The sequence below is a fragment of the Eucalyptus grandis genome, chromosome 5 (genome assembly GCF_016545825.1).
Source record: "Eucalyptus grandis isolate ANBG69807.140 chromosome 5, ASM1654582v1, whole genome shotgun sequence".
In the NCBI taxonomy this organism is placed as follows: domain Eukaryota; kingdom Viridiplantae; phylum Streptophyta; class Magnoliopsida; order Myrtales; family Myrtaceae; genus Eucalyptus; species Eucalyptus grandis.
Genome location: NC_052616.1, coordinates 14,221,186 through 14,243,963, shown reverse-complemented (window position 1 = coordinate 14,243,963; position 22,778 = coordinate 14,221,186). Strand labels below are relative to the sequence as shown.

Genomic DNA, 22,778 nt, shown 5'->3' with positions numbered 1-22,778 from the left:
TAGGATGGTCCCATATCACCACAGATCAATGAATGATCATGGGTCGACTCCACATGATCATATTCCAGTCACAATTGATTCGACTTGGTCATGTACTGACCGTAGGTAACCATGGATAGATCTGTGTGATTGGATGTTGGTCACGAAATGATCGAGTCCACGTAACCACATGAGAACCGTAAGCCAACCATAGACCAAATATGCTCAACCATGGACTAGTCGAGAATTGGCCATGGGCCCCTTGTGATAAATCAGAGATCAGTGATAGGTCCCAAATTTGCCCAACGACTTTCCCGGATTAGCCTCGCGACCTTCCCATTAGGCCTTATGTCAATCCATGAGCCCAACCTAGTACTAGGCTATAAACTAGCCTTGGAGCAAGCCTTGAGCCCTTTCGTAAGGCTACGAACCAAGCCAGAAGCATAGCCAAGCCCCGCGCCAAGCTTGGCACTAGGCTCCGAGCCAGTCATAAACCTAGTCTGCTCAGCTAGTGCTACCCAAAGTGTTGGCCACTGAGCTTACGAGGTGGGCCACTAGCCTAGCCACATAAGGAGAATTTGATCACGTATTAGCCTCATTTGATGGTGATTTGACCCTAAATCTTGATTCAATTGTAATGGTGGATAAGCATAAACAACCCTTGCTCGACCTTGATGGCGTTTCCAATTGCTTCATTCCCATGTTTGCTATGTTTCTTGAAAGAGAACAAAATAGAAAGTTCTAGAATACTTAAACATTAAATGAGAGAGATACCTCGTGGATTCTAGAACCTTCCTCTTATTAGGTGGCCTTATAAAGATTATGTAATAATGGCCAAAAGATTTACCCTAGCGAAGAAGTTAGTGACTCATGCTTAGGTGTCCTAGGGAAGATTCTAGAATGCTAAAAACTTAGAGAGCAAGTCTTAATTGAGCCTTTTTTTTTAAATTTAAACATAATGACTACACAAAATCTAAGCATTAAATGCAACTTAGGTGTCTCTATAGAGATTTGGTCATCATTATACTTAAATTCTCATTGATGGATAAGTAGGCTAAGTTATGATGGCATGGAATAGATGGTCCAATAAGAAAATGGAAAGTGTTCTCCTAGGGCTTTAGACGTGCCACCTCTTCCAAAATAGACTGGCCACCTCCTCATTCTAGGCTTGTCACTCCAAAGATGTTCATTGGACCACTTGAAAAGGTAGTAATGAGGTTTGAACCTATAAATAGGAAAACCACCCCATTCATTTTATCGTTGACTCACTTCCTCTTCCTCCTGTCCTTACATGCCTCCTTTCCTCCCTCTCAACCTTGCTCGACCAAGAAACATAGCAAAAATGGGAATGAAGCAATTGGAAGTGCCAACAGGGTCAAGCAAGGGTTCATTATGTTTATCCACGATCAACCATTACAACTGAATCGAGATTCACCATCAACCGAATTGTAATTAGCCTATTTAAACTAAACTCGATTAATTAGCCTAATTAATCGATTTTAGTTTAATTAATTGTAATTATCCTAATTTATTGTAATTAGCCTAATTAATCGATTTTAGTGTAATTAATGATGGATTAGCTGTTAAAGTATAATTTTATGCCCGTTTTTCTAAATGAGTTTGTGCATTACTCCAACTGTTTGCATGTGTGATGCCATGTTATTAACTGCCCAATTATAGATTGTATTTATTATTTTCAAAAAAGGTTTTATGGGCAAGAAAATAGAAAAATACGAGATGGTGGGTTTGGACGCTGAATTTTACATGCTAAATAAAACCATAGGGTTTTAAAATAGAAGTGTGCAAAATTTGATGAGTTGATTTCAAATACATGATCACGTATAAATATTTTACTGAGATTTTTAAATGTGAAAAATTGCCAAAGTGATTATTTGAAAACAAACTATTTTGTTCTTGGCTAATTAATGGCAACAAAAATTGGCTTGATTGATGGTGTGCTTGAGTGGTCATTTAATCGAACCGTCACCCAACGAGAGTTTGGGGGCAATGCCTGCTTTTTATAGGATGACCGGCGGAAGTCCGGATGTTGAGTTGCAATCAAGGCCAGAACCGATGCTCTTTTATGGAATGTTGTCTAGGCGGGGTTTCTAGATGATGCCGTGCCCGGTGGGGTGAGACGATGTCCAGTCATGTCGGAAGACCACCGACTCTTGTATTGGCCGTGGTCCAAGAGGTCATAATGATTGGAACATGTATGTTTGATAGTGCACTTGGCTATTATGAATTGTGTTCTGATTATTATTTATGTGCATCACACTAATATTGTCATGTGAGGTATACTAATATGCAGGGATATGCCAAGGCGAGGTAAGATGGTATGCCGTTGAGTGTTTAGGCTATCTCCGAAATGAATTAGCTTCCTAATCGATGTTTAGGAAAGTGACTCACTAAGATTATTCTCACCCTGTTGTTATTAATTATTTTGAGAGCCGTAGCGTGGAGAATTGCTAAGTGCGGTTGTGGTGGGCATGAGATGCGATACTTTTTGGCTGGCCTTGCCGTTAGTGAAAATTAAGTTAACCCTGACATTTATGACCATTTTTGCTCATAGGTCATGTAGGAGTTACCTTTTGTTGTAGGCCTATACATGTTAAACTCCTAGGGTTAACAAGTTGATAAATAAATCACCACTTTTCAAAATCGTTTGTTGTGCTTTGCTATCGCTATTGTTATTGATTGACTGGGTGTTTATTTGAGTTGTTTCTCCATGCATTTAATCGAAAGATAAAAAGAATGAGTCGGCGACGCATTCTGAGATGTCGCAATTTAAGCGACCACCGAAGGATGTTCGCGTGCTTCGGGTTCGGGGCATAACATATGTTGTAATAGATTTATACATGTTGTCGAGGTTTAGCAATAAGTGTGTTATTAATTTACCATTGACATTGTATTACAAGTGATATACCTTGCTAAATTTTGATGCTGAGATATTCTCCTAGTAGAGAATTAAGGATTTTACTTATTAAGTCCCCTGACTCGCTCCCTTATCTTTTAGACTTGTAGGCATGAAAGTCTCATATTATTTTTTAGAGCTATAGTCAAACTAGAGTAGATAAGAATTCTCCTAACCTATGTGGATACTTAAGGCATGTTTGGTAATGCTTCTATTCTTGGGAACAATTTTTAATCAGAAATAACTTTTTTTGTTTCTATTCCTTGAAACAATTTCTGAATATAAAAATGCGCTTTGTAACTACACAAAATTTCTATTTTCAGGAAAGAAATGTGTTTGGTAAAATTGTATAATTTTTTTGTTTCTGTTAATTTTTAATATTTTTATTATATTTTTCCTTTTTTTCTTCTTTCTTTTTCTTTCTCTCTTTCTTCCTCCTTCGTGGCCGGGCGCCGGCTGGACGAGGTTCGATAAGATCACTGAAGCCTCGCCAAGCCAGGCAAGGGCCGACAAGCTCACTGGAGGCTCACCTAGCCCTCGCGAGGCTTGGCCTCACCAAATCTAGGCAAGGCCCAGCCTCGCTGATGGCTCCTGGCGAGCACCACGAGGCTCACTCTCACCCAGGCAGCGTGAGGTCAGCCTCGCCCTGGCCTAGCGAGGCCAAGCCTCACGCCGGCCAACAAGGCTTAGCCTTGCCTTGGCTAGGCGAGCTCGAGCTCACCCGATCTAACAAGGCCAAGCCTCATCGATGGTTGGGCAAGGTCGACCTCGCCCAGCCACAGAGAGACTCAGGCTGACAAGCCTCACCGTGGCTTGGCGTCTTCGGGGGTTGGCGACACTCCAGCGAGGTCGCTAGTCCTCGTCTAGCCGATCACCAGCGCTAGCCATGGCTAAGGCCGGCGACCAACTAAGAAGAAGAAGAAGAAGATAGAGAAAAATAGATTCTATGAATTGTTCCAGGAAGCAAGAAACTACTTTTTTCTACTTCTTGTTTTTGTTCCAAATCTATTCCCTAGAACAATTTTTTTGTTCCCGAGAACAAAATTTTTACTAAATATGTTTCTATTCTTTTTTCGTTCCCCGAAACAAAAGAACAAAAATAGTTGCTCCAAGGAACTGAAACAGATTTTAACAAATAGGCCCTTATAGTATGATATGAAAAGGAAAAAGGGCCCATAGAGAAATGGCTTATGAATGTACTATTGTAATATAAGATAATGTGTTATGTGTGATGTATTTTTCCTAGTCTTCTAGTTATTACTTGTCTGCGGAGTTTGTTCACATTTCCACATGTTGTTATTAACAAAATAAAAAGAATCGGGACAGTGACGAGCTTGGGACGTCGTCAAAATAATCCCTACCACTCAAGATCTTGAAAATGGAGTTGGGGTCGTTACACTTACAATATGAATATAGGATGTTTGTCACTATCTCAACATGCCGCGTTAAAGTTAGATATAAATATTGTCGAATGATATGATATCTATGTTTCTCATTCATCCGATCTTGAATCTCTCGAGAAAAAAAAAATATGTAGAGAATACCATTTATCATCCACTGAAATACTACTAGCTTCAGAGTGGTTTAAACTCACCTACTTAGAAGTGAAACCCTAAAAGTTGAAATGCAATTTTGTACAATATCACCTAGGTTAAGCATGACAAAGGGGAAGCAAAAAAGGGAAACAATCATATTATGAGGTTTAGTTGATTTAGTTTTAGTAGCTTAACACATGACTCAAGAAAATCCTAAAAATTAACTCTCTTATTGGATGGTTTATACTTAGGATGTATTTATTTCATGTAAAAATTTATGATAAAGGTTTTCATGATAATCAATTTCAAAGAAAATTGATAATTTTCATTTGTTTGGTTGCATATTGAAAAGGTGTTTAAATCTCATTTGAAATAACGGATATTAAAAAAAAGGTAAGAAGTGAGCGTTTGTGAAGAGACTTGCTATGATTGGGAATTTCATTTGTTGAGAAAGTGGGATTTTTTTTTTTTTTTGGTTTGTTTTCCTAATTTTAATGACAGAATTACCAGAAATGTCTTAAAGCTATTGCAATTATGCAAATTCGGTTCTATACTTTTTTTATCAATTCAATCTTAAACTTTTTATATTTGTATCAGTTTAGTCTATCTGACCAATTTTGGCCTACTGGCTTTAAGCGTACACAGCAACCATCCGACCAATACTAATGTAGACTTTAATATTTTATTTATTTCGAATTTTTTAATTAATGTTTTAGTTTTTTTTTTCTTTGTCCTTTCTTTTTTTTTTCCTCCTTCCTTCTTCCGAGCAAGATCCAGCAAGGTCAGCCTTGATAGCCAATGGCAAGGCTCGCTCCCAGTGGCTACTCCCGAGATCTCAAACTTCCCCCACAGCACATGGATCAAACCAGAACTTTTTTCTTTGGTCAAACCAAAACTTGCCCATCAATTCCTACGTGTGCGTAATCTCCGCTTCCCAACTAACCGCACCTCAATCACAAACACTAATTTAATCTTTCTTCCCCCTTAATTAAGAACTGCAAATGCTAAGTAAACAGATGGACAAAGTCAAAAGAGTCTTGAGACATAAACCTAGGCAAGGATATCATCTACTTGATCTCCATCCTCGTTACCTTCCATCTTCTTCACAAAAAAGAAAAAGAAAAAAATGGACATGAACATCGTTTCCGGGATGCTCTACTCCACGGCGCTCATTCCAGTTGCTCTCTTCGTCGCCTTTGCGCTTCTCCTCTTGAAAACCTTTGCCGGCAAGTCCCTCCTTTGCTCTAAGTATCCGCCCATTCACGGGACGGTCTTTGGTCAACTCATCTACTTCAACCGGCTCTACGACTACATGACCAAACTCGTGAGGAGATCTCCGACATTCCGTCTCCTCGAGCCAGACCAGAATGTGATCTACACGGTCGATCTGAGAAATATTGAGCACATATTAAAGACCAACTTCGATAACTACACGAAGGGCAAGTACAACATAGACATAATGAAGGATTTGCTCGGGGAGGGGATTTTCATGGTGGATGGAGAGAAGTGGAAGAAGCAGAGAAAGGTCGCAAGCTTCGAGTTTGCAACAAGGGTGCTCAGAGATTTTAGCTGTTGCGTCTTCAGGAAGGATGCTGCGAAGCTGGTCAAGGTATTGGAGGAGTTATCAGCTGCTTCCAAGGGATTCGATATGCAAGTGAGTAGTTTCAATTTTTGAATTGTCCGACTCCAGATGATCAAAACTACTGTGAAAGAAAGATAAGCCGGATGGAACCGAACATAAGGACTGCATATCTGCAATAGAATATCAAAATATCCTAAAGTCGGTCACCTTGATTTGATAGATATTGTAACCATGTCTGAAAAATAATTTGATATGTACGCAATCTAAAGAGTTGGAAATAGCTAGTCTTGAAGAGAACCTAGGATAGACGAAAACCGTCGTGCTCGACCATAGTAGCGACCATCACGCGGTAGTCGTCAGTCTTCCTCATTCTCCACCCAAACAGTTTGAGAGAGAGAGAGAGAAGAGGGGGGGGTTGGGGGAGGACCATAACAGTAGAAGAAAGAAGGTAATGGAAAATTGTACATTAGTTTGCTTATTGTATTGTCTTACATCGTGTCTAAGGATATATTGATGAGTTGCACTTTGGATTCCATCTTTAAAGTTGGATTTGGTGTGGAACTGAATTGCTTGGATGGATCAAGCAAAGAGGGAAGAGCTTTCATGAAAGCATTTGATGAGGCAAATGCACTAATCTACTGGCGATTTGTCGATCCCTCTTGGAAGCTCAAAAGACTTCTCAACATCAGTTCGGAAGCTCGTCTTCGGAATAACATTACACTCATGGACAATTTCGTGCATCAACTAATCAGAACCAAGAGGAATCAACTCCCAGGGCAGCGAGAGCATGTGAGTGTTTCCTCCTCCTTTTTTTATTAGTGAAGGTGTGAGTACTTAGCGTACATTCAGCTATTCAATTTTTTACGTTTACGCTCTTCTTCTGTCAAGACACAATGCAAATTCGGAAGAGGCATTAGGGTATGTGATGTTGGGAAGATTTTAGTAACAATAACTTTGAAAGAATTCCATAAAAGCTCAAGTACAGTTTGGGTTTCAGAGGAATTCTGGCTAGAGTAACTTGTGGCGCCATCTAAAAATTGTTTCATCACAAAGTTCTACTATTCCAGGTTTTTTCCTAGGCAATTCCTCTGATTGATTATTCCTTTTCCATATTTTCTTTCTACAAGAATGACAAGGAGGACATTCTCTCAAGATTTTTGCTCGAGAGCGAGAAAGATCCAGAGAATATGAATGATAAGTACTTGAAGGATATAATTCTGAATTTCATGATCGCTGGAAAAGATACTACTGCAAATACCTTATCATGGTTCCTTTACATGCTCTGCAAACACCCCCTAGTGCAGCAAAAGATTGCTGATGAAATAAAGGAAGTGATGGGAGATCAAGCAAGTGAAGCTAACCCTGATTGTTTCGTGGAAAGAATTACTGATCATGTTCTCGACCGAATGCACTATCTTCATGCCACGCTCACAGAGACATTAAGGCTCTATCCTGCAGTTCCGACGGTAATCTTCTGTTCACTTGCAAGAATTATATTTCAGACCTCTAATCCATCACAGAAAAAGATAAAGAAGGTCAAACTAAGCATAAGAGATTTTGAACTCAAATCAATACATCAGCAGAACGTTAGAGCTTGAAGAGAGCTAATCACAGTGGGTCTGTGTAAACTGCTATTGACCTTGCACAATGTCCTGACACTTAGAAGCTACGATGCATGAGATGTATTTATGACAACTATGCAGGTCAAATATTTCCATCATAGATCAAATGCTTGCTTTTCATTCATCTATAAATTCATGAAAAATACTAGTGCTACCCATTTGACTGCATGATCATGCAACTAGTTCTTAAGCTGTTTTGAATGTAAAACCCAATGCAAAAGGGTCAATATTCTCCCGCAGAAAACATGATCAGCTACGATGCAGATGCTATAAATCCATCAGATTGGCAATTACAAATCAAGCACAAACCAAAGAGAAGATGCATTTAACAAGATTCGGCTTTGTGTAGACATGCTAACTTTGATTTTTCATACTTCTGCACAACAGGATGGAAGATGTGCTGAAAAAGATGACATTCTCCCAGATGGCTTCCACGTGAAAAAAGGGGACTGCGTTTATTACTTGGCTTACTCAATGGGAAGAATGCAGAACATCTGGGGAGAAGATGCTGAGGATTTCAAACCAGAAAGATGGTTGAACGATGGAATTTTCCAAAACGAATCACCTTTCAAATTTGTTGCATTCAATGTTTGTTTCTCTACCCTATGTCCTCATGAATTGAATATTCGAAGCATGGTTATGATCCGAATCATCTTCAAGTGACACTGTTACTTTCCTATTTGCAGGCTGGTCCTAGGATCTGCCTTGGGAAGGATTTCGCTTATCGCCAGATGAAAATAGTTTCAATAGCTCTCCTTCACTTCTTCCGTTTCGGATTAGTTGATGAAACTAGACCTGTAACCTACAAGGTCATGTTGACCCTTCACATCAACAATGGCTTACATCTTCGTGTTGTTCCCAGATTGGCTTCGTAAGAACTGGACCATCATTAAGTATGGTCCATCACAGTATATGGATTTCTAATGTTGGATGCTAGTGGTTTCCACTTATAAGTAAGCATGTACACTACAAGATCTTACTATTGCATGTAAACATTGGACTATTAAGATGTTTTGCTTAAATTCCATATATAATTTGTGAGTTATAAGTTCGACAGGCTTTGTGATTATAAAATCTTATCCTTATAAAGCCTCTGAGAGGCTAACAAACTAATATGTCCCTAGAACTGAAACGGTTTGGAAGCTCATCTAATAATTAGCCATGCAGAACTTCATGCAGCACTTCATGATGTCATTGCCATACCAATATGTTAATCAGCTCATTGGCGTCTGCTGAGCCGGACCTTTTCTTAATTCTATATACTGAGAACAAGTTTTCCTGTTATGTATAACTAAAGCACCTCGTTATATGTCTACAAGATAAGGGAAAGAAGAATGGTTCCTCCTATGATAAAAGCAATGAGACATCCTATGACAACAACTGGATATATCAAAACTAATAGTACATTAAATTTATAGGAAGAAAACAGAATACCATCATAAATCACCCCAAAACATGTGGCCAATATATAGTCCTGAAAGAAGAGGTCACAATGATAATGTAGAGCCTAGTATTCAAGGAAGTTGGTTGCCGGGCCGGGATGCCCATCCTCTGCGATTTTCTGTACGCCTCAATGGCCTGTAAATGAAGTCGCTAACGGGATGCATTTTGTGGGTTCTTCAATGCCTTCACCCAGATCAACATGCAAAGAATTAACTGGGTACGCGGGAACGAAATAACTATTTTCGAAATCTGCAACATTACTCAATGGATCAATGGACCACAGAACATAGAATACTACCTTAGGGATCGCGGCCAATTTGGGCGGAGCTTCCGCAATGTCTCCAGATTTGACCTTCTCATGTCCAGGAAAGTCCATGTCACCCTTATCAGTGGCCTTCTTGTGTTTCTTTTTTCTTGATTCTCTATACCTAAACAGACAAATATAAGATCATATTCAGAAAGACGGTCTGAATAAGATCTATGCAAGCAAAAGCATCTTGGAACTACCATGACTCCTTAGCAAAGAAGCAAGTCAGATATGAGTTTAACTAGACTATCAACTAGCTCTTGCATATTCACGTTACATTTCGTCCGACGTTCACTAGATGCACAGCCAGGATTAACAGGTATAGATTGCAACTGCATGCGGATTTTGCAGAACTCATAGGAAAGAGTGTTAATTTGGGCAAGACTAGGAATCTCGCATAAATGACATTACAAGACTTTTATCTGTTTTTAGTTCTAAAATATTTTTCTTTTCTTAATTTATAAATCTGTGTCTGAAGTGCCAATAACGGATTCTTACATATCAGTTTTCTATGCAACTACTATTATATTTGAAAAATTTCTAGCCCTCTCATTTAAGTCTATCACTAAGGTTTCTTTCATCCCTAAACTGTATGAGAATTACCCAATGTCCAATGCCTTGCGAATGACCTCTTTCTGCAAATGTCATGTTGTAGGCTGACTAGTTCTAGTGCCACTACATTACTTATCTCCCTTAAATATTATGCAAGTGCATAATAATTCAAATAACAATCAGCAATCAAGGAAGCATTGAATAAATTGCAAGGAAAAACAAGAATCTAACACTAAGAAACAAGAAAAATGCTAATCTTGACTAGGTTGAAAAGAAATCATAATCAATAAATTGAAAATGTGCAATCAAGAACATTCATCTTAAAAAAAAAAAAAAAATCCAAACCCTATCGTAAAGCTTGAAGAGTTTATTCAATTCGAGCATGACCTTTTTATCAAAGATTTTTGCACTTTAAAAAAAAAAAAAAAACTACTCAAGCTCTATTTTTAGGCTTTTTCTGATTTTTTAGAGGAAGTAAATTGCAGGAAAATTTTAAATTTTTTCTAAAAGAAGTAATTTTTTAATATTAATATAATATAATATAAAAAGGGACCCAAGTCCACTACTGGACTGGGCTCATCAATGGAGCCTAGTCCGGCAACCCCATGGATAAAAAAGAAGAAGCCCAGCCCGAAGCCCATTATAAACTTAAGCTAAGTATTATGCACCCAAATTTTGGCCAACCCATCTTAACAAAAAAACCAAAGTCCAGTAAGCCTAGATGAGCCCCACTCTATCAAAGCCTAAATCAAATTTAAAGCCATTTAAGCCAACAACCCACAACCACCTAGGGCCTACATGGTAACATTTATATTTCTCCCGATTTCTATTCTTTTGCTCCCCATAAAAAAAAAAAAGAACAGAAATCTGTTTGGTAACACCAACTTATTTTTTTATTCCCTAGAATAGAAAAATAGGTGGGGAATAGATTTGGAACAAAAACAATAAACAAAAAAAAAATTAGCTTCTTGTTCCCGGGAACAATTTCTAGAAATAAGTTTATTTTTCTTTTCTATTTTCCTTTTGTTCTTCTTCCTTGTTGCAGCCACCGCCAACCGCCTACCAACCGTCACCTTATGCCACCCAGGCCACCGTCAACAGCGGACGACTAGCAACGGTTGCCGCCGCTCGTAGCCCATTGGCCACCACCCATAACCCACCAGTCGATGACCGCCACCGTCCATCGACAGCCTGCCATCACCAACCACCGCACCACCGCCGCCAGACGCCACACAATTGTTGACCATCGCTGCCAACCGCCGTCGCAGGACCACCGCCCATAGCTCATTGGCCGCCTCCTCCTCCTATGGATTCCCGAGATCGGCATACCGATTTCATTTGATGTGTGGCCGCACGACCATCGCACGAATGCCGCATGACCGTTGCACGACCGCCACACCGAAGCCCGAGTTTAGGTACTCCCCGTAAAACAAGATCGTGAGGAAATCACCGTTCCACTTGTCCCATCCCTCTAAGTTAATGAATCCATCAATATTCGTCTTCATTATCATTGTCCTCGAGTACTTCTTCCACGGCCGTCCTAGGTAGCTCTTGAACAAGCCCTTCACCGGCTCAATGTCGAGGGCAAGGGACGATCCGCGACATGTAGATCGAAATCCCCATGTTGTCCTCCTTGTTTTCTCAACCCTGAGCTGTCACCATGTTGGCCTGTTGGTCCATCGGCCTCCTAACAAAGGTGTCACAATTCTGGAAGACAACAGCTAAATTGCCAAAACTGAAGTCGATGGTGCCGTAAATGTGACAATAGCGGTAGAACTGCCGTTTGGATTGCATATAAAGTGTGTCCTGCTAAGCCTTGAAGCTGCACCAATAGAACACGGATTGTTCCGAGCCGGCCAAAAGTGCAATGGCTTGTTCCTTTTGGGGACCAACGGTATTCTCAAACGTGATGTCTCTTAACCAAAAACCTTCCCCACAGATAGCTGCATGAATTTTCAGATATTAGATTGAGAGATATTATATTAGTGGGCTGGTAATTAGCCACATTTTGAGAGCTTAATATCTTACTAAACGTAGCTTAAGTCATGGTGGTGGAACCATCTCTAACATTTTTGCTGCTAGTGACGACAGTTCGATCCATGCCATCGCCAACAAACATGATGTTCTTCATGTCCTCTCTAATATCTACCTGCTCATTGTAGACTCCTACTTTCACATGTTACCACTCTTTTGGGCCATTTTGTACCAATTGTATGGAGTGCAACCATAACATCATTGATTGTCTCGTGGGAGCCAGAATTATCTTAGCCACAATGAAGTTGGCCTTTGAAGTTTTCGCGTTCGAAGATGCTAGAAGCCCGCTGTACAGGTTTGGTAGTGCTCCGGTAACCAAACAGGAGTAACAACCTCACAATTTTAATACATAAATGAATTATTGGACAAAATAAAAAGCTAAAAAAATTGAATAAGACAAAGAAAGCAATGGATTACTGCTCTTGCCACCATTGTGGTCATGATCAAGGGCCTCGTGCTTGGGGGTGGTGGCGGCATTGACAAAGGTGGTGGTGGTGGTGATGGCGACGAGGAGGAGGAGGAAGGCGGTAGTGAGATTCCAGTTGGACATGTTGGTTGGTCTATGGTGACGGCGTTGAGTGGAGATAGTGCGGGATTTTGGATGGAGTAACTTGCAAAGGGGACGAGGTTCATCTACTTATATACAAGATGGAAATCATAGCTACCATAGTTTCAATCTTTTGAAACGGCAAAGCATGTGATTCTAATGGGGGAGTGTGTGACATCCTAAATTTTTCACTTTTGCTTTCAATTAAATTAATCGAGCATTTCATCGACGTGCCTAAAGACTGTTCTTAGGGCTGATCACTTTCGAGATAACTAGACTATTTGGGAAAGCCATTACGAAATTTTAATGCAATAACCGCCGCTAGACGCCGACGACCGCCACCGTCCATTGGCAGCCTGCTGTCACCAACCGCTACACAACCACCACCAGACGCCGCACAATCATTGACCATCATTGCCAACCACCGCCACAGGACCACCGCCCACTGCTCACCAGCCACCGCCCCCACTCGTAGCCGATGGGCTGTGAGCGGCAATCCTGTGGCGACAGTCGCGCGACATTCGTGCGATGATCGTGACGGTCGTGCGGCATTCGTGCGATGGTCGTGCGGCCATACATCAAATGAAACCGATATGCCGGTCTTGGGAATCCATAAATCTCCTCCTATGAGTCTTCTTACCAAAAATGGCTTAGCTTCTTGAGGACTCTGAAGGATGTGGAAACTTGTCCAATTCACCCTCCTCCCCATCACCGCACCGGGTCTCGAGTTTAGGTACTCCCCGTAAAACAAGGTCATGAGGAAATCACCGTTCCACTTGTTCCATCCCTTTGAGTCAATGAATCCATCAATATTCATCTTCATTATCACTGTCCTCGAGTACTTCTTCCACGGCCGTCCTAGGTAGCTCTTAAACAAGCCCTTCACCGGCTTGAAGTCGGGGGCAAGGACGATCTACGACATGTGGATCAAAATCCCCATGTTGTCCTCCTCGTTTCCTCGATCCTGAGCCGTCACCATGTTGGCCTGTTGGTCCATCGGCCTCCTAACGAAGATGTCGCAATTCTAGAAGACAATAGCTGAGTTGTCAAAAATGAAGTCGATGGTACCGTGAATGTCACAGTTGCAATAGAACTGCCGTTTGGAGTGTGTATAAAGTGTGTCCCGGTAAGCCTTGAAGCTACACCAATAGAACACGGATTGTTCCGAGCCAACCAAAAGTGCAATAGCTTGTTCCTTTTAGGGACTAGTGGTATTCTCAAACATGATGTCTCTTGACCAGAAACCTTCCCCACAGACAGCTACATGAATTTTGAGAGATTAGATTGAGAGCTATTATATTAGTGGGCTAGTAATTGGCCACATTTTGAGAGCTTAATATCTTATCAAACGTAGCTCAAGTCATGGTGGGGGAACCATCTTGAACATTTTTGCTGTTAGTGACAATAGTTCGATCCATGCCATCGCCAACGAACATGATGTTCTTCATGTCCTCTCTAATATCTACTTGCTCGTTGTAGACTCACGCTTTCACATATTATGACTCTTTCGGGCCATTTTGTACCAATTGTATGGAGTGCAACCATAGCCTCATTAATTGTCTTGTGGGAACCAGAATTGTCCTAGCCAACGATGAAGTTGGCCTTTGAAGTTTTTGCATTCCAAGATGCTAGAAGCCCGCTATACGGGCCTGGTAGTGCTCCTATAACCAAACAGGAGTAACAACCTCACAATTTTAATACATAAATGAATTTATTGGACAAAATAAAAAGCTAAAATAAATTAATAAGACAAAGAAAGCAATGGATTACCCCTCTTGCCACCATCATGGTCATGGTCAAGGGCCTCGTGCTCGGGGGTGGTGGTGGCATTGACAAAGGTGGTGGTGGTGGTGGTGATGGCGACAAGGAGGAGGAGGAAAATGATAGTGGGATTCCTGTTGGACATGTTGGTTGGTCTATGGTGACGACGTCGAGTGGAGACAGTGCGGGATTTTGGATGGCATAACTTGTGAAGGGGACGAGGTTCATCTACTTATATACAAGATGGAAATCACAGCTACCACAGTTTCAATCTTTTGAAACAGCAAAGCATGTGATTTTGATGGGGGAGTGTGTGACATCCTAGGTTTTTCACTTCCGCTTTCAATTAAATTAATTGAGCATTTCATCAACGCGCTTAAAGGCTATTCTTAGAGCTAATCACTCTCGAGATAACTAGACTATTTGGGAAAGCCATTACGGAATTTTAATGCAATAACCGCTGCCAATTGCCAACGATCGCCACCGTCCATCGGCAGCCTACTGTCACCAACCGCCGCACAGACGCCACACAATTGTTGACCATCGTTGCCAACCGCCACCGCAGGACCATTGCCCACAGCCTATGTAGCACGGACACTCTCCGGAGCCTTGTGTCGTGTCCGACACTCCAACACATGCCCGACATGCTCCGACATGTCCCGACACGCTCCAACACGCGGTCAACAAGTATCGAAAAATCTGACACATGGTCAACTCTTTTCGACACGCTCCAACAAAAGAGTCCAGAATTCCGACACGCGATTCCGACACGCATGGGGTCAATTTTAAAAATTTCTAATACTTGAGGGTCAAAATATAAATATACACAAAAGAAGTAATAAAAGAAGTAATAAAATTGCTATAATTATATACGCACGGGGTCAATTTTTTTTTTTTCAGTTTTTTTTAGAATTGTTTTATTTTAAAAAATTCTTTTACTACGAAAAGAAGTAATGAAAAATGCTATATATGATAAATAAATAAATTTAAAAATATCATTTCAGCATTTTTCTTGAAACAATGTTTTTTTCCTTTAAGTTTTGTGTATTATTGTAACAAATTAAAATAATTAATAATATTATTTAATATTTTTCGTGTAAATTTCTAGGCTATTTTATTATTTATTTATTTATTTATTTATTTATTTATTTATATAAATATATTTAATATATAACGTGTCGGAACATGTCGAAATTCTCTATTTTTAAGAAATAACATGTCGGCGTGTCATGTCGTGTCGTATCGCGTGTCGCATGTCCATGTCAGTGCTTCATAGCCCACAGCTCACCGGCCACTGCCCCACCCGCGGCCGGTGGGCTATGGGCAGCAATCTTGCGGCGACGATCTACGATCGTGCGGCATTCGTGCGGCGGTCGTGCAATGGTCGTATAGCATTTGTGCAACGGATCGTGTGGTCATACATCAAATGAAACCGATATGCTGGTCTTGGGAATCCATAAATCTCCTCCTATGAGTCTTCTCACCGAAAATGGCTCAGCTTCTTGAGGACTCTAAAGGATGTGGAAACCTGTCCAATTCACCCTCCTCCCTATCGCCGCATCAAGGCCCGAGTTTAGGTACTCCCCGTAAAATAGAGTCGTGAGGAAATCACCATTCCACTTGTCCCATCCCTCTGAGTCAATGAATCCATCGATATTCGTCTTCATTACACTGTCCTCGAATACTTCTTCCATGGCCGTTGTAGGTAGCTCTTGAACAAGCCCTTCATCGGCTCGAAGTCGGGGGCAAGGACGATCCACGACATGTGGATCGAAATCCTCATCTTGTCCTCCTCGTTTTCTCGACCTTGAGCCGTCACCATGATGGCCCTTTGGTCCATCGACCTCCTAACGAAGATGTCGCAATTTTGGAAAACAATAGCCGAGTTGCCAAAAATGAAGTCGATGGTGCCATAAATGTGACAGTCACGGTAGAACTGCCGTTTGGAGTGTGTATAAAGTGTGTCTTGGTAAGCCGTGAAGCTGCATCGATAGAACACGGATTGTTCCGAGCCGACCAAAAGTGCAACGGCTTGTTCCTTTTGGGGACCAACGGTATTCTCAAACGTGATGTCTCTTGACCAGAAACCTTCCTCACATATAGCTGCATGAATTTTGAGAGATTAGATTGAAAGATATTATATTAGTGGGCTAGTAATTGGCCACATTTTGAGAGCTTAATATCTTACCAAACGTAGCTCAAGTCATGGTGGTGGAACCATCTCTAACTTTTTTACTGCCAGTGATGAAAGTTCGATCCATGCCATCGCCAACCAACATGATGTTCTTCACGTCCTCTCTAATATCTACTTGCTCGTTGTAGACTCCCGCTTTCACATGTTACCACTCTTTCGGGTCATTTTGTACCAATTGTATGGAGTGCAACCATAGCCTCATTGATTGTCTTGTGGGAGCCAGAATTGTCTTGGCCACAACGAAGTTGGCCTTTGAAGTTTTCGTGTTTGAAGATGCTAGAAGCCCGCCATACATGTTTGGTAGTGCTCCGGTAACCAAACAGGAGTAACAACCTCACAGTTTTAATACATAAATTTATTGGACAAAATAAAAAACTAAAAAAAATGAATAAGACAAAGAAAGCAATGGATTACCTCTCTTGCCACCATCGTGGTCATGGTCAAGGGCCTCATGCTAGGGGGTGGTGGCGGCATTGACAAAGGTGGTGGTGGTGGTGATGGCAACGAGGAGGAGGAGGAAGGCGGTAGTGAGATTCCAGTTGGACATGTTGGTTGGTCTATGGTGACGGCGTCGTGTGGAGACAGTGCGGGATTTTGGATGGACTAACTTGCGAAGGGCACGAGATTCATCTACTTATATACAGGATGGAAATCACAACTACCACAGTTTCAATCTTTTGAAACGACAAAGCGTGTGATTCTGATGGGAGAGTGTGTGACATCCTAGATTTTTCACTTCTACTTTCAATTAAATTAATCAGACATTTCATCGACGCGCCTATAGGGCTGTTCTTAAATCAGATCACTCTTGAGATAACTAGACTATCTAGGAAAGCCATTACAGAATTTTAATGCAATAATCGCCACCGGACGCCGACGATCGCCACCGTCCATCGGCAGCCTGCCGTTGCCAACGACCGCACAACCACCGCCAAACGCCGCACAATCGTTGACCATCGCTGCCAATCGCCATCGTAGGACCACTGCCCACAGCTCACCGGCCACTACCCCCACCCGCAGCCGGTGGGCTATAGCCGGCAATCTTGCGGTGACGATCTACGATGTGCAGCGATTGTGCGACGGTCGTGCGGCATCCGTGCAATGGTCGTGCGGCATTCGTGCGGTGGTCGCTGTGATTTCCATTCATGATAACTTGGTCTTCCTTCCACATTTGAACTTCCTGAAGCTTGATAGGCACATGGAACTCACAGCTACGGCAAAGCATGTGATGAAAGAAGCGGTGTGTTTGGATTAACGTAAGGGTTGACGAAGGCCATCTCATGAGCACGTAAACTTGATCAAGGAGAAATTGCCAAATATGTTTCTCCGCGTGGGACGAACTTCCAAGCAAGTTTGGAAAAATGGAAACTCTCATAACTGAATTTCCATTTATGGTAACTTAATAACTGAGTTTGATTTAGGTAACTTAATATTCTTTACCCAAATGGATTCATTGAACTTGTTTAGGACATCCTTTATTGTAAGTCAAATTTATTTGACCCGATCCATATCCATCTTCATGGGAAACTTAAATTTATTTTCCAAAATACTACCAAATTTAACAAAATGTTCATATTTTGTTAACTAAGGTGAAAGTGAGATATGAAAGCATCACTCGATCTAATCCAACCATCTGTGAACCAAACCAAAGTCTTTCATTTATAGGGATTTGGTCCAATCGGTTCATGATCCAATATAATTGGTGGATTCATATATCTTACCGGAAATTTTAAATTAATTGAATTTAACAATTCAGGATTTCATCCAAAATTTGCAAAGAAAACGAAGAGATGATGGGGCCATGATTGTAAGGGCAAAGGATGAATTTGGTGGACTACTTTCCATAAATGACATATTCACAAACCTTAAAAAAGGTGCAAGTAAGTGAGAGGGGTAAAACTGGTGAATCTTTGCAAGAAAATAAAGAAAGAAGCAATAGGCAAAAGAAGCAAGTTTGGATGAATGGTGCAGCAATATAAAATAAAAAGAATCATGTCACCCCGTGAAAGGAGATTAGAGTTTAGATTTAAACTTTACTTCTTTAAGAAATAATATATATATATTCATTAATTTATGTTAAATTAAATTAATATAATGACAAATTAACAAACTTTTGATAAACAGAGAATAAAACTCCAAATTGACAAATCTTCTAATTACCGTGTGTTATTAAATTCGGTAATGTGACGTTAACAAATTACGAAAACTAACGGAAAATGAATTTGTCGCCGTTGTACGATTTGAGAGAATTTGAGATCACAAGTGTATCAATTTATGAATTTTGATGATATTAACCCCATTTTTTATACATATCAAAAATCAAATGATCTCATATCAAATATGCTTAACGAGTATTCAGGCATTTGTTAAATCAATTCAATTTGGCAATTATGAGTATGGTCACTGCCGTGGAAAGTTGAAATTAAAAAGCAACCAAATCACTTATATCATCGATTGATTATGCTACTCATTTAACTCGATCGATCACCGATTAGAAGAATTGAATTCATTTAGCAACTCGCTCACACAAGATCATTTAAGTGTTGAGTGCACGGCTGATATGATATCGACAACTAACCACATTGCTCAGCATAATGTACTTATCATCTTAAGTGGCCTTCCAATATTAAAATCACCCCCCTTTTGATTTATTTCCTATGTCAATTGTCACTGTCATGTGCTGTAATTCTCCATGAAAGGCTTTCCTATCGTATGGAAAAGTAAAGCTACCTCCCTAGCTGGAACTTCAAAAGCAAGCTTCTAAAAAAAGGATAAGAATCCGTCCATGATGGCATTTCCAGCATTACCTAAATTTTTCACTTCTACTTTAAATTAAATTAATTGGGTATTTCATCGACGCGCTTATAGGGCTGTTCTTAGAGCTAATCACTCTCGAGATAACTAGACTATCTAGGAAAGCCATTACGAAATTTTAATGCAATAACCGCCGCCAGACGCCGACGACCGCCACCGTCCATCGACAGCCTGCCGTCGCCAACATTGCACAACCACCGCCAAACGCCACGCAATCATTGACCATCGCTGCCAACCGCCACCATAAGACCATTGCCCACAGCTCACCGGCCACCGCCCCCACCTGCGGCCAATGGGTTGTGGGAGGCAATCCTACGGCAACGAAATGCGATCGTGCGGCAATCGTGCAACGATCGTGCAGCATTCGTGCAGCGGTCGTGCAATGGTCGTGCGGCATTCGTGCGACGGTCATGCAGCCATACATCAAATGAAACCGGTATGCCAGTCTTGGGAATCCATAAATCTCCTCCTTTGAGTCTTCTCACCGAAAGTGGCTCAACTTCTTGAGTACTCTAAAAGGATGTGGAAACTTGTCCAATTCACCCTCCTCCCCATCGCCTCACCGAGGCCCGAGTTTAGGTACTCCCCGTAAAATAGGGTCGTGAGGAAATCACCATTCCACTTGTCCCATCCCTCTAAGTCATTGAATCCATCAATATTCGTCTTCATTATCACTGTCCTCGAGTACTTCTTCCATGGCCGTTCTAGGTAGCTCTTGAACAAACCCTTCACCGGCTCGAAGTCGGGGCCAAGGACGATCCGCGACATGTGGATCGAAATCCCCATGTTGCCCTCCTCATTTTCTCGACCCTGAGCCATCACCATGTTGGCCTGTTGGTCCATCGACCTCTTAATGAAGATGTCGCAATTTTGGAAGACAACAGCAGAATTGCCTAAAATGAAGTCGATGGTGCTGTAAATGTGACAGTCGCAGTAGAACTGTCGTTTGGAGTGCATATAAAGTGTGTCCTGGTAAGCCTTGAAGCTGCACCGATAGAACACGGATTGTTCCAAGCTGGCCAAAAGTGCATCGGCTTGTTCCTTTTGGGAAACAACGGTATTGTCAAACGTGATGTCCTTGACCAGAAACCTTCCCCAGAGACAGCTATATGAATTTTGAGAGATTAGATCAAGAGCTATTAGATTAGTGGGCTAGTAATTGGTCACATTTTGAGAGCTTAATATCTTACCAAACGTAGCTCAAGTCATGGTGGTGGAACCATCTCGAACATTTTTGCTGCTAGTGACCGACAATTCGATCGATGCCATCGCCAACCAACATGATGTTCTTCATGTCCTCTCTAATATCTACTTGCTCGTTGTAGACTCCCACTTTCACATATTACCACTCTTTCGGACCATTTTGTACCAATTGTATGGAGTGCAACCATAGCCTCATTGATTGTCTTGTGGGAGCCATAATTGTCCTAGGCCACGATGAAGCTGGCCTTTGAAGTTTTCACGTTCGAAGAAGCTAGAAGCCCGTTATACGGGTCTAGTAGTGCTCCTGTAACCAAACAGGTGTAACAACCTCACAATTTTAATACACAAATGAATTTATTGGACAAAATAAAAAGCTAAAAAAAATGAATAAGAAAAAAAAAGCAATGAGGATTACCTCTCTTGCCACCATCGTGGTCATGGTCAAGGGCCTCGTGCTAGGGGGTGGTGGCGGCATTGACAATGGTGGTGGTGGTGGTGATGGCAACAAGGAGGAGGAGGAAGGCGGTAGTGAGATTCCAGTTGGACATGTTGGTTGGTCTATGGTGACGGCGTCGTGTGGAGACAGTGCGGGATTTTGGATGGACTAACTTGCGAAGGGGACGAGGTTCATCTACTTATATACAAGATGGAAATCACAGCTACCACAGTTTCAACTCTTTTAAAACGACAAAGCGTGTGATTTGATGGGGGAGTGTGTGACATCCTAGATTTTTCACTTCTACTTTCAATTAAATTAATCGGACATTTCATTGACACGCCTATAGGGATGTTTTTTGGGTAGATCACTCTCGAGATAACTAGACTATCTAGGAAAGCCATTACAAAATTTTAATGCAATAACCGCCGCCGATGACCGACAATCGCCACCATCCATCGGCAGCCTGCCGTTGCCAACCGCCGCACAACCACCGCCAAACGCCGCACAATCGTTGACCATTGCTGCCAACCACCATCATATGACCACTGCCCACAGCTCACCAGCCATTGCCCCCACCCGTGGCTGGTGGGCTATGGTCGGTAATCTTGCGGTGACGATCTACGATGTGCGGCGATTGTGCGACGGTCGTGCGACATTCGTGCGACCGTCGTGCAGCATTCGTGTAACTTGGTCTTCCTTCCACATTTGAACTTCCTGAAGCTTGACAGGCACATGGAACTCACAGCTACGGCAAAGCATGTGATGAAAGAAGCGGTGTGTTTGGATTAACGTAAGGGGTGACGAAGGCCATCTCATGAGCACGTAAACTTGATCAAGGAGAAATTGCCAAATATGTTTCTCCGCGTGGGACAAACTTCCAAGCAAGTTTGGAAAAATGGAAACTCTCATAACTGAATTTCCATTTATGGTAACTTAATATTCCTTCCACGATTTGAACTTGCCATAGGACATCCTACACTTGAAGAATATTGGATTTGTTATGCGGGCACGCCATCTTCATGGGAAACTTAAATATATGGTTTTCTCAAACTTATAACGAACAAAATGTTTATATTTTGTTAGATCATGAGACATTAGTCCTCAAAGCATCACTTCTCGAGAACCATGTGTGTGACCAAAGTCTTTCATTTATAGGGACCAGTCATCGGTCATGTGGAATTTACCTGTTTAAATTCCACCGGCATGGGTAAAATATAAATGGGAACTGGCTGGTTTTAGTACCAGGTGGGCCGGATCACTGAAATGAACATGTCACCCCGGGGCGGTAATTTAGGTTGACAATATTAATTTAATCAACAACTGCGGACTCCCTAATGATAATAGGCGTTCTGGAAGTTACTCCCATACTATAAATTCCTCCACGAAACACATTTTGGGATGTAATTAATTTCATCCAAACACAATTTTTTTTTTTTTTTTGGTAAAATCCAAACACAAAATTTATTATCATAAATACTACTAAAAGCATTACACGTGGGAAGAAATGAAATTAAGGGTGTTTACAATACACCCATAATCAAAGAAAGATAGTTTTAATCTAACCAATCTAATCATGGATTATTTTAGGGCGTGTGTGCGGATTGAGGTTGTACTCTTTATTGGCTCAAATGGAGCTGTAACAAGTTTATATGACCTAGGAGTTACGTCCATGGGAACCGCCAAAGGAGGTAAAATCAACCGAGAAAGCAGTTATAATTTTGATTTGACCGCTGAGGTTCTCATATACTACTATCGGTTGTATGTCACCACCCGTGACACTTTAAGATTTCTCCATGGAAAACACGAAGCCGCACCAATGTAACTTCCGTAGTAATGTCATGGTAACAACTTA

At 41.3% G+C, this 22,778-nt stretch overlaps 1 protein-coding gene and 4 pseudogenes across 1 annotated transcript; 1 reads left to right on the top strand and 4 right to left on the bottom strand.

The window, feature by feature from the left end:
• The first annotated feature begins 5,520 nt into the window (after positions 1-5,520).
• Positions 5,521-8,661, top strand: LOC104446268 (cytochrome P450 704C1). Its single transcript, XM_018875207.2, has 5 exons — positions 5,521-6,082; positions 6,515-6,799; positions 7,138-7,476; positions 8,020-8,220; positions 8,319-8,661. The coding sequence occupies exons 1-5, from the start codon at positions 5,555-5,557 to the stop codon at positions 8,505-8,507; spliced, it is 1,542 nt and encodes a 513-aa protein (XP_018730752.2). The 5' UTR covers positions 5,521-5,554; the 3' UTR covers positions 8,508-8,661.
• Positions 8,662-9,202: 541 nt separating this feature from the next.
• LOC120293657 lies at positions 9,203-12,518 on the bottom strand (annotated as a pseudogene).
• A 274-nt stretch (positions 12,519-12,792) lies between these two features.
• On the bottom strand, positions 12,793-14,820 carry LOC104431225 (annotated as a pseudogene).
• Positions 14,821-15,691: 871 nt separating this feature from the next.
• LOC104431224 lies at positions 15,692-16,765 on the bottom strand (annotated as a pseudogene).
• A 3,014-nt stretch (positions 16,766-19,779) lies between these two features.
• LOC104431223 lies at positions 19,780-21,118 on the bottom strand (annotated as a pseudogene).
• Positions 21,119-22,778: the final 1,660 nt, after the last annotated feature.

Excerpts from the sequence above, each read along its gene's own strand:
- LOC104446268 (XM_018875207.2), top strand. The coding sequence starts at position 5,555 with ATGGACATGAACATCGTTTCCGGGATGCTCTACTCCACGGCGCTCATT. Across the intron at positions 6,800-7,137 it reads TCCCAGGGCAGCGAGAGCAT|AATGACAAGGAGGACATTCT; the intron begins GTGAGTGTTTCC and ends TCTTTCTACAAG. Across the intron at positions 8,221-8,318 it reads TCAAATTTGTTGCATTCAAT|GCTGGTCCTAGGATCTGCCT; the intron begins GTTTGTTTCTCT and ends TCCTATTTGCAG.